The sequence below is a fragment of the Panulirus ornatus genome, chromosome 72 (assembly GCF_036320965.1).
Source record: "Panulirus ornatus isolate Po-2019 chromosome 72, ASM3632096v1, whole genome shotgun sequence".
Taxonomy (NCBI): domain Eukaryota; kingdom Metazoa; phylum Arthropoda; class Malacostraca; order Decapoda; family Palinuridae; genus Panulirus; species Panulirus ornatus.
The window spans coordinates 5,869,734-5,882,551 of record NC_092295.1 but is presented as its reverse complement, the minus strand read 5'-3'; the positions used below and the strand labels follow the sequence as shown (position 1 = coordinate 5,882,551).

The 12,818-nt window shown below is 37.4% G+C and overlaps 1 protein-coding gene across 1 annotated transcript in view; it reads right to left on the bottom strand.

Annotated features, from left to right (window-relative positions):
- The window catches only part of LOC139748054 (putative neural-cadherin 2), a 56,882-nt gene extending 44,271 nt beyond the window's left edge, over positions 1-12,611 (bottom strand). The window contains exon 1 of the mRNA XM_071660633.1: positions 12,266-12,611. Coding sequence (XP_071516734.1) covers positions 12,266-12,314 — 49 coding nt within the window. The 5' untranslated portion in view covers positions 12,315-12,611. The remainder of the gene's footprint in view (positions 1-12,265) is intronic.
- Between the last annotated feature and the right edge of the window lie 207 nt (positions 12,612-12,818).

Here is a 12,818-nt window from a genome sequence, read left to right as displayed (position 1 = left end):
CCTCCAGCAGCCAGAATCGAACCCGGGACCCCTGCGTGGCAGGTGGGAACACTACCGCTAGGCTATGATCATAGCGTGGCTCTTTCTACATCATATACCATAAGCTTCTTATAGCAAGAGGGACAAGGGTATTTCAGATGATCCCTGACGGCTGGGACGCCGGAGAAAATACTGGGGGGGACATCGAATATAAGCAGGTTTCCCACGGATACTTCAGAAGGCTAACAGCCACGTCATCCATTCATGGGGGACACACTCACTCACATACACATATTCCTCCTATGATATCTAGCCCTTTTAGTCTTCCACTCATAAGGCAGATTTCTAGCACACAAAATTAGCCAAGAAGGTCCGTATGACCTGTATTCTCCAGAGTACAAATGTATGTTATGACGCGCGCCGTTGTTCGCATCACCTAACTCTCACTAACTGATGGGAAAACAAACACACACGACTGATAGTCAATAGATTCTACACACTCCACACACCCAGACATATATCCCCTATCATAGTCACACGACAACGTACTCTAGAGCCGTCAGAATGGCTCATCCAAATCTATAGCATTATTAACAGTCCACACAGACATGCACACATAGGATTATTCATATATCTGCACACCTTGATACTGACCCACATAAGTCTTCACACACACACACACACACACACACACACACACACACACACACACACACACACACACACACACAATCCCGAATCCCATTTTCAAAGAAACACATTCTCATACCCTTATGCATGTAAACACTGGCTTCAAAACGCCTCTACATTCACACATACACATTCACACATACTGACATACGTTCCTCTATAGCAACACAATGCAAGTCAGATACTCAGAGACGCCAAACGCGAGTATATCCCATCATGTCTGCCACAGAGTTCACATGGAAGGCTTGGCCATAAAAAGATCCCCTGACGAGGTTTTCGTGGCCGAACTTTGGTATGGTTTTACACGCTAATGCTTCTCCCCATCAGCGTCAACTGGCCAGCGTATGATTGGTTATGGAGATTGCCAGATTGCCCCATTCAGAAGGTGAACTGGCCTGGCAGTTTGCAGCTAGAGAAAATCCTGTGATTACGTCCACGTCAGTATATTTACCTATCTATCTATCAATTAATCTATCTATCTACTTTCTATTTCCATACTTTTTACTGTAACTGGAAAGAGGGATTATCAGTATTTTCGGGAAATTGTTTCATGTTTAAGAAAGGCATGTCAATATCATGAAAACTTTATAGACAACACTTTAGACAGTGTTTTGATCATAGGTAGATCTGAATGCTTCTGAAAACTGAAATAAAAAAGATTTTTTCTGGCTTCTTTCAACAGGTCTGGTTTTTATAGTTTTTAAGAATCCGTCGCTTGTAGCCAAAGGATGTGTTATGAATCTTAAATGGGGCCACTCTCAAGAATCACAGCTTAAGGACGCTAGCATCCTACACAGTGAATATAAACATAACATTACCCATGGATTCCTTTCAAAAAGGACTCAAGTATTACTATTGGACTCTTTTTTCAGAGGCTTCTGCGGCAAGAGGAACGAGATGGAATCCTTCGAAGCGAGAAGGTTTTTTGAAGAAACTGTACTCTCGTTCGTTATATGACGATGGCACAGACTCGCTAAGGATCTTGAGAAGGATCTTATTACTTAAGATCCTGATATCTTTATCTGAAGGACTTGCAAAAAGCATAACGCGTTTTATGAAACTATTTTGTAACTCTAGATGCAGGTGTGGTTCGACTCGGCAGCGCTTCCTTCTCGAAGAAATATTTCAAACACTAATCCAATTTCTATTTCATTTACCTTGTCAAAAGAAGCAACATTTGTTTCAAAGCTATAACTCGACTGAATCATATCTTTTTCTGTTTTAAGACTCTCCCTGCGCAACCCGTGAGTTTCGCTGATATCATGAACACCGCAAAAAAAGATAAAATAAATAATTCCCTTGAATGTAGACTAATTAAATTCTGGAACACACTGCTTGTTTTCATTCTTACCGACGCTACGGGCTGAATAGAATTTTAATCAGGTGTTTGTCCCAGTCTTAGTAGTGTTCATATCCATACCTAGATGCAGAGTAAAATCTATTTCAGGATAAGATACCAGTTGATTATCATTACACACTGATGATGTGATCAGAAAGTTCTACACTGTTATGTAATCATTCAAGTGATAATTGTTGGGTATATGTACCTTAGCCCAGGCTAAGGTACATATACTGATAGTGTTAATGAAATAACCTTGATGAAGGCGTTCGCTGGCCCGTGCCGTCTCAGTTGCTATAAAAAGGATCTATGATAAAACGTTAGGACTTCTTCAATGGGGCTCCTCCAACATCGAAGTTGCAAATAATAGATATCAAGTTCACTTAGTATGTACTGGAAGTTCTACACTCTTCTCGAGCACTGCATAAAATTCTTGGTAGCATTTTCGAATCTGAAATTTTCTTAAACCTGACAAAAGGATAATGTAAGCCCTACAGGTGTTTCCATAACTCTTGCTGTGAAATAAATCTGATATATTTCAAAATGCTATTGTTGTTTCTAGAATCTAATAGGAGGAAAAGTAAAAAACATATAGTGATGAGGCTCCAATCGATAAAATTCAGCAGTTTCAAAGATAATTCTTTCAAAAGCATTTCATATAAACATGGATCTCTATGTAATTTCTTGTTGCAGCAGATTTTCAGACTGTAATGAACAAGTAATAGAATTAGTGAAGATCTACAATCTAACAGAATTTACATTCTCTACTTTTGAGTACATGTAAGGCATGACGATTTAAATATATGATTTGTTTACCGTCACAGGCACTAGTTACTATTTTAGTATAGTATAGTATAGTATAGTATAGTATAGTATAGTATAGTATAGTATAGTATAGTATAGTATAGTATAGTATAGTATAGTATAGTATAGTATAGTATAGCATAGCATGATACAATATAGTATAGTATAGTATAGTATAGTATAGTATAGTATAGTATAGTATAGTATAGTATAGTATAGTATAGTATACAGCGCTTCTTAATGATTATGAAAAATATAATGATGAATTAAGTAAACTAATAATGAATTAGCTCAGAATGAAGTGATTATGTCTCTATTATAGTACGGAGAATAGTCCCTGATAACAGAATTATAGTAAGAAATGAGTGTTGCCCACATGTACTGTGAATATCCGGGTAATATGAGTGACTACTGTGCGTACAATTTAGTCATCATTTTATATAAACATATTAAGGATGCTGGTTGTCATCTATCTAACTCCTTCGTTAAGTGAACAGCCATATGAGCATTTCTTTTCCATCCATTTTGTTGTCTTGTTTTCAGATAAACATTAAGTTGTATGAAAGTCTGATTGGCAGGCTGTGCAAATTTGCGCTCATTTCTTTTTTGACTTCATAGAATTAGCTGATCGAGTAAGCTGTTTCTGTGCGAGTTATTACCTAGTCATTCCAGTGAGTTCCAGGTGGACAAATTCAACATTCGAAATCATTTCTCTCATTGTAAAAATAGAGGTAAATGTTTTTTTTTATCACAGCTTGTTAACTATGTCAACTAATGATGAGAGGATTATTTCAAATGCCCAAATTTGTTTTTGAGATAATCATGATTAAGCTTATAAATAGGCGTTCATTTGAATTTGGGATTTATTGTTAATCCAAGTTCCCTTGTGGAGCATTTGAAAATATTTCGATCATTGAACTTTGGAGTGTATAGTGTAGAACGAAATACTTTTACGTGTTAAATGAAAATATGAACGAAAATGTGTAAAGTCGTGTTTGAGGTTTTCTTTGTGTGATCAAAATCTGTTGCATCACATTCAAAACTACTTTAGACGACCAGACAAGAGGAACTTCAGTTAATTTCAGTAATGGCTTATCTTGAATCATGGTGATGCATGAGACCTGAGATGTTGTCAGAAAAAAAATCTTCCCTCGCTTCTTATTCTTCAGATGTTGTCAAGGAGTTTCAACAGGGAGAACAGAAATTCATAAATAGCTAATTGTAATTTTAATTGTAATTACCTCGGAAAGAGTTGCTGCAGCTCAGTTAATCAAGCTAGAAGTACAAGGGATGGAATGAATAAAAATGAGATCTAAATGTCTGTCTTCAAACTGACGGCTGAAGAGAGAAACTTTTCTTTTATCCTGAGCAACACAATGACATTCACAAGAACAGTTTTTTCCATGACTTTTTTTCCACTCCTTTCATTGTGAAACGATAGATAATAGGTAAAAGTTAGCATGGCTGGCTCGCCGGCTGGCTGCCTGGGTGTTGAGCATTGTCAGAGAGATGCTCCTAGCACAAGTGACGAAATCTTTCTCCATAAACATGCTTTTATCCTGGGCATCAGCCTGTGCATGTTGTTGAGCAGAATGCAACTTCCTATTTCACATTTCCCGAGTGGGTGCACCAAGCATGGGGGCTCATGATGAGTGCCAGGGTGTTGTAAGTGATACGCAACTGATTGATGTTACACATAAATGTTGATACTGAACAGTATATTACCGGTATACTTTGGTGTCACAAATTTATACTGACAGCTTATTGCGCACTCTACTTTCTTTAAATGTGGGTAGCGTTATTTAACTAGCTCATATAACACACCCTGAGGTAATACCATGAGACACAAAAGGATCATGAGTCTCTGAGACTTAGAGGGTATATATACACACCCTCCAGGTACATCTCCCCGTTTGGCCTTGGGAGTCAGCCTTTAGGACTGTGAGCTTCCGACCTGAACATATCTGTTCTTCCAGTTCAGTGCACATTTCCTTTGGTGCCAGTCATATTTGCTCTGCTTTTCTGTTCTACGTCTAGCATATATATATATATATATATATATATATATATATATATATATATATATATATATATATATATATATATATATATATATATATATATATATATATATATATATATATATATATAGATTGTCAACAGGTTTATTTATTCTCATTCCAACGTAAGGACTTCCTCGAAACAAACACACAAATACCATACAAAATAACCAGATCAACGTAAACAGAGAAACCAGACGCTAACTCGGCCATTACTGGAATAGACGTCCCAAGGGCTGAGTGGGAAGGTTGAAGGTGGAGAAGGGAGGGGTTGGTCTTTGTAGGATGAGGTAAATGTAGGAGGGAGAAAGAGTGGGAGAGAGATACTTGTGAGTGAGGAGTGAGTGGGAGTAGGGAGAAGACTGGATAAAACACCCATCGGTGCGATAGGAGCCAGAGAGTCCTCATGCCACACTCATACGACGAATGGAAAATATAAATACCAAAATATGATTCCTGTTGTAGTGGATGACACGGCAGCTGCCGTGCTGAAGTATAATGCAACACTTATCCTGAGAGTAGGTAAGGACGTGACGAACACATGGAGCTCAACATCCACGAGACAAATTTCGACTATCATATGTCCCTCTATTTGGTGAGAACCATAAAAATCTTTATGAGTTTTTGAAAATCCTGCTTTTCCACACATTTTCTAGTTCATACGTCATCTTTGATCTGGATATTTATGAAAGATTTACAAACTCTTGATTTTTAAGATATAACTATCTATGAATGAGCTTCATAGAGAAGAATTTATCATTGATTGTATCCATTAGATCCATATGGATAAAAGAAAACAGACAACCAGCTTACATATGGACTTTACGAAACCAGATTATTGTACGGTTGCCTAAAACCATCAGTAATATCTTCAGATATGAGGAGGCTATCAGCACCAGCTGGGAGGATCAAGTCAGATAGGTTTAGACGCGAGGAAGTTTGACAAAATAACAAATATCTTATTTCTATTTGGAAATTTTCGCGCATGTAAGATATAATTCTTGAACGTGCTGTATTTACTGAGAGTTATTTTCCAACTGCATGAAATAATTCGACAGAGATCTGCCATCAATCAAGGTTCAGTTATGTACACAGTAAAGACAAACGAAACTGCTTCAGCGGCAGAAAAGATATCAATTGTATCCTAGCCGGAAGACCAGGATGGAATATATACCTTAATCTCTTTAGCATAGAGATTTCGCATCGTGTGTTTAATGAGAAATATATAAGTGAAGATACATCCCAAAGTATGAATGTTTGGGTATATCTCTTAATATAAATGTACATATATCTTGATATTGTTCCTTATCTCATTATAAATGAAATATATTTCGTTGTTCTGGGCTATACATCCATGCAGTCATCTGCTTCATTTCCATTGGTGCATATAAACGACAACATCACGGCAGACTTGGCATCTCCAGGTCCTCTGGACACGGTAAGAGGAGGTGGAAATGAGCTCATCATGTTGATGGTGAGGTTCAGGCTGGTGTCGGTATTATTGCTGGTTTTGGGGTTTGGTTGGTGGAGTTTTTGCTGGTGATGGGGATGATGTTGGGGCTGGTGTTGGTGTTGGTACCTTTCATCTCTGTCTCCTCTCCAAATTCTCCCATATCTATGGCATCTCCTCTTCGCTATCTCTCTGTGTGGCTATGTAGTTGTCATTGGACTGTGGTTTCTTAAGCCACTGCCTTTCTGTGGCTTAAAGGCTTGAGGTATGAGGATCAAGATTTAAATCCACCTTATCTACACTTTGACTGATTACTTTCATATATATATATATATATATATATATATATATATATATATATATATATATATATATATATATATATATATATATATATATATATATATATATATATATATATATATATATATATATATATATATATTATCCCTGGGGATAGGGGATTAAGAGTACTTCCCACGTATTCCCTGCGTGTCGTAGAAGGCGACTAAAAGGGGAGGGAGCGGGGGGCTGGAAATCCTCCCCTCTCGGTTTTTTTTTAATTTTCCAAAAGAAGGAACAGAGAATTGGGCCAGGTGAGGGTATTCCCTCAAAGGCCCAGTCCTCTGTTCTTAACGCTACCTCGCTAATGCGGGAAATGGCGAATAGTTTGAAAGAAAGAAAATATATATATATATATATATATATATATATATATATATATATATATATATATATATATATATATTCTCTTAATGAATGAGCAACCTTAGACTGTTATATATCATTTAATTATCTTCATCGTCTTCATTTGCCTCTGCAATTTTCTCACATTCCATTTACAAAGTAATTACAGTTAGCCTAAATAAAAGAGTAAGATGATACAGAAATGAAATAACAGCATATTACAAATATCTTTTTTCTCTAATAATCTAATTGTAATCCCTTAAGCCCAGAGTTAATCTGTGCCCAGCTGTGGACATTTGCTACAAAAAATATTCAGCACCAGTTTATCTCAATTCTACACTGTTATAATTTGAGAACTAATGGTGCATTTTTATGGCATTTCTCCGAAACAAACACACAGACACAGACAGATACACTCACACACACACACACACACACACACACACACACACACACACACACACACACACACACACACACACACACACAGCCTGAACAACCAGAAGTCATTAAGATAAATTAAGCAAGAAACATATCAAAAAATACGTATATCGGTGCTTTTACAGTAATTGGGTGGTGTAATAAACTGAGCCAAGAAAAAGTCAACGTGGAAGGCAGATACAAAAGTTTGATAAGATGTATGATTGGAGAGAAACCTAGAGAAATGGGGTCCCACGAGTATAGAACTTCCTCAACGTACTGTATAAAAAGGTAATCACAAATAATCATACAATCACACATGAGTGGAAAACTCCCTCCAACTGTCGTGCAAATATACAATTACGTCCACACTCTTAATGGAGATGGGACTGTTCCTATAGCGAATTCCCTCCATAGATAGAATCCCAATTGTTGCTGTCGCATAACGCCATATTACACTATATCAGAGGAATGGGAAGCGTTTTGATTTACAATGGCATCAGGTTCCTTTAAGGATTCGCTTTAATCATACAGAATCCCAATTGTTCCTGTTATATTGAGCAACTTTTGATTAAATGAAGATCATCAAGGTAGCCCGTGTCAGTGAAATGGGAGATGGGAAAGTTCCAGTGGTCCTAGGTTACCACCTAGCCTTATACACATCGGTGATACGCTACTAGGAGATCAGAGATGTCACACCAGAGGGATGAACGTTATCCATAGTGACATTTGCGTAAAAAGGCAACAAAGTAAACTGAAGGCCAGAGCTTGGAATTCATTTGCCTAAAGACGACTTTGTCCAAACTGGTTGAAAATCTATTTTTTAGCTCTTGCTTCTATTGTTTTTATTACCCTAATCAGGGAGTATTTTTTGCGATACCGCATGTAAATAGCCCTTGCTAAACCTCAATAGAGAAGTGGTTGTTCTTACTTAAATATCAACGAGCGTAGAGCACCATCGCAGTACTACACAACGAGGCAATCACATAGACAAAGACACACACATAGACGTGAAAACCTTCGACATATCTTGGGAATCAAAATAGTACATTCTCTACTTTCAGTACATGAGATGCTATTACTGCCAGGGATACTTCCTTGCACCTCAGCAGTACTTGTCATTCCAGCATCAAGACTCCCTCACAGGTCCTAGCGCAGCGCCACAGGTCTTTAAAGCAGTAATACACACGGTGATATCCCACCCAAAAGACTTGTGTAAACTCTATCGTATCGTCTGAGCAGTTTACAAGACTTGGGGCTCGTGGCTGGCGAGTATTTGCAATACGTATTGTGGTGGTGTGGAGGAAGGCGAAGTTGGAGGATGCCATAAATACGTTATAGCCCAAACAAAGACTGAGGCAACTCTTCATGAAATATTTCCACCGTTCGCCTTTAAGGGTCTGGTCAACTAAGAGTGCTGGAAATATCGTTATGGCCGAGGCCAACTGATTAATTATAACTAGCATGCAACCTAATGACCTGTTTTCTCTTTCTTTCTCTCTGAGAACTCCTGCAGCTTCAACCCTTCGCTACAATCATTGGCAGGGAAAGAATGTACTCATATAGAGTAAGAGGTTTTTCGACGAGATTGGACTCCGATGATACAACTTCACCGAAGGTGAATTTCAATAACTCTAGGCATTCCCAGAGACGCGAATCCACATTACCCTAAGAACGTAATTAGATTTTAAGTTATCATTGATATGAGAGTTTAAGTCCAGATGCAGGCAGCTGAAGGTACCGCTACGGATATCTTTCTTCATTGTTGACTGTTGGGATGGGGTTCGGAAGTTGAAGACTTTTGGAGGGGTTTATTGGCGGGCTGCTGAGAATGCGCTGAAAAAGAGCGAGTTTGTGATAGTTGATGAAAACAGATTTGATGGCTCAACCCAGATGCTGCTTTGTCTATCAATTATGTTTCCTTAACCTTTTCCATTGCGTTCTTAAGACAATGCAATAATGCAAAGACAGGGGAATCATAAAGGAAATTATATATATATATATGATATATATATATATATATATATATATATATATATATATATATATATATATATATATATATATATATATATATATATATATATATATATATATATCTTTTCTTTCTTTCATACTATTCGCCATTTCCGACATCAGCGAGGTAGCGCCAAGAACAGAGGACTGGACCTCCGAGGGAATATCCTCACTTGGCCCCCTTCTCTGTTCCTTCTTTTGGAAAATTAAAAAAAACAAAACGATATATATATATATATATATATATATATATATATATATCTTTGAATCGAGTAACCAATTTTACTACTAAAACTTAAATTGTGATTGTGAAACACTGAAGCAAAACTCATAAAGTAAAATGTTAATATCCCTTTTATATGTTTATTATCAATTCACCGCAGGATTAACATAATGAGCTAAATGGCTATAAAAACACACGGTAAACATAATACATATTTTTTCACTCCGGGAATCTAGAAAAAGATTTGTTTGTAGAAATATGGAAAAAGAAAATGTGATTCCCCTTCAAAAATGATTTTAACTACTAATTCATCATTATGATGATTTCTCTCTCTCTCTCTCTCTCTCTCTCTCTCTCTCTCTCTCTCTCTCTCTCTCTCTCTCTCTCTCTCTCTCTCTCTCTCTCTCTCTCTCTCTCTCTCTCTCTCTCTCTCTCTCTCTCTCTCTCTCTCTCTCTCTCTTTTTTTTTTTTTTTTTTTAAAAGAAGGAACAGAGAAGAGGTCCAGGTGAGGATATTCCCTCAAAGGCCCAGTCCGCTGTTCTTAACGCTACCTCGCTATCGCGGGAAATAGCGAATAGTATGAAAAAAAAAAAGAATATATATATATATATATATATATATATATATATGCTCGCATACATGGGCCAAAAACCTTGCTAATCTCTCACACAAAATATCTTTTCAAACACATTTTCCCTCATTTTCTTCCTTCTCTTCACCCAAGCATATTACCTTCTTAACTGCTTCAGGTGACCATAAGATCGACCACAATGAGAACTTATGACAATGCCCTCCGAAAGTATCACCATCTTTTATCATTTGCAAAGTTAACATAGCTTTATGACGCCTTCATCTGTTAAATATCTTGAGTTTATATTTACCCCCTTGGGTTTTCTTTGCGTGTGTGCTACGTCCGGGATCCCGAGTACAGAATATATATTATATTTGTGCAGTATTTCTCTGAATTCAATGATGTTTTCATTAGTGGCAGCTGTTCCATGCGAAACGGGGCTCCCTTGGCTGTTAAGGGACTTATGCTGCTTATGTTTGTTGTTCGCTGCAAGAAATGTGCGCTGATCTCTGGCCAGAGGAAACGGTAACCAGGTACGATCTCCAGCTTTAAGCTGCTGTTTTTTCAAAAGTTTCTGTTCCTTCAAATTCTTGACTCCGTTATCCATCATTCAATATTTATAACTTTTCTCTCGAATTCTGTTTCAAAATTTATAGTCTGCTGGATTTTCCAATTTATTGCTTTCAGACTATTTTTTTCTTCATTTTATCTTTTATCTTCTCGTGTCTATATACTTTATACAGTAACCTACCAAGCGACTGAGAAGACTGATATCAAAAAGGCTGCCCCATCAGTCTTGTAAACAAACAGGAGAACAATGCCTTAGCCTGCAACTTCAGTGAGGAGTAGCAATTGCAGAGTGCCACTATTATTGAGTTACTTAGTTTCTCATTCTTTGTTTCCAAATACTTTCATAGTTAATCTTAAGAGGCGATATGCCTAAGGTGTCTTTATCTTTTCTTTTTAAGCTATAATCGTATAAACATATTTTTTGCCCACCTATCTATTCATATCCTGCCTTTCCATGCGCCTTTGTACACTTTAATCTTAATTCTTCAACCACTCTTATTTGTGCTCCACACTTACTCTCATACTGTCATTTTGCCACATGTCCAAGCCGCCACTTCTGTATCAGAATTACACCGAATTTAATTCTAGATCTTTCTATTCCTATATCTTATGTTGCAGCGTGCACATGTTCCTCGTCCCGCGTATCAAGGTAAAATACATACTATCCCTTCTGACTGGTTGTCTGTCACACCTGCAGACATATATTCTTACCAATCATTATTTTTCTAACTCAGAGCTCCTGCCTCTTTCTTACCTCCTTCACAAATGCTCTACGATACATCTTTTGCTTTTTCGGGCATTATCCATTAGTCCCAAGGTAAGCGATTGTTCATTTGCCCCTCCTAAAATCATACCTTGCTTACCCCTCTACAACCAGCAATCTTTTTAATTCCTTTGGGGTACCATTATCGCTTCCATCCTTTATAAACTAATCACCTAACTATGATCTTAAACACCTTTACGGTGAATAAAGGTAAAATCATAGTGTTCATCCTACCATGCACTACCTTTCTGCCAGGAACGCTTACAAAATACATGGAAATAATTGTATCAAACCGGCAGTTATAGCTGGAAATGCTGTAATCTAAGACTCTCTACTGTATTGTTGACAATGTCCCTTTTATCTTGAGATTAAACTTCTAGATTCTGAATAATGAAACGTATTGCGTCTAATCATCCTCATCTAAACAACGCAGCAGAAGCAATAATTATTAGTAGTAGCAGTTGTAGTTAAATAGTAATATTTGTTGTTGTTGTGATAGTAGTAGTAGTAGTAGTAATAGAAGAAGAAGTGTTAATAGTAGTAGCAATAATAGTGCTAGTAGTCTTAGTAATAGAAGTGGCAGAAGTAGTAGTATTAGTGGCGATAGCAATAGTCGTAGAAGCAGTAGTAGTAAAAGAAAACAGTGATGATTATAGAAGCAGCAGTAATAGCAATAGCAGAACCAGTACTTACCCATCCAGGTGCTGTTGGTGATAATTTGAAGTATTTTAGCAGGATCCATCACGACGGAAGCGTCCACACCCCGAGCCACACTCCTCTATACTTTCTTTTCACGCCCACTCGCCACTAACTCAGGGTTCACATCACAATTCACCAGTCTGGTTGACGCTCAAATATTTTGTGGTCGGAATTTCACTTTGGCTTACCTTAGACACTTGGTGCTGATTCACAATTTATGAGTCACTCGATTCTGGTCTGTTTTTATTAGGTACCTGGAACTCCAGAAGTGAGACCTTGCCTCACGGTGTCCCATCCAGGTCCCATTGGATACTGACGATCCAACATATTTCACTTTCCAATGCTTATTGAGGAAGTATGAAAACATGAGATGATTTATCCATCGTCTATTGGGTATCCGATTAACCTTGTTAATTATACTTAAGACTCTTTAAGATCCTTACTTGCAAACATGGTTTTGCTTTTATCTTAATAGACTGGCAAGCCAAACTTGGCTTTACCTAGTAATTACATAACCTATGCACATCTTTATTATTTCGTTTGCATA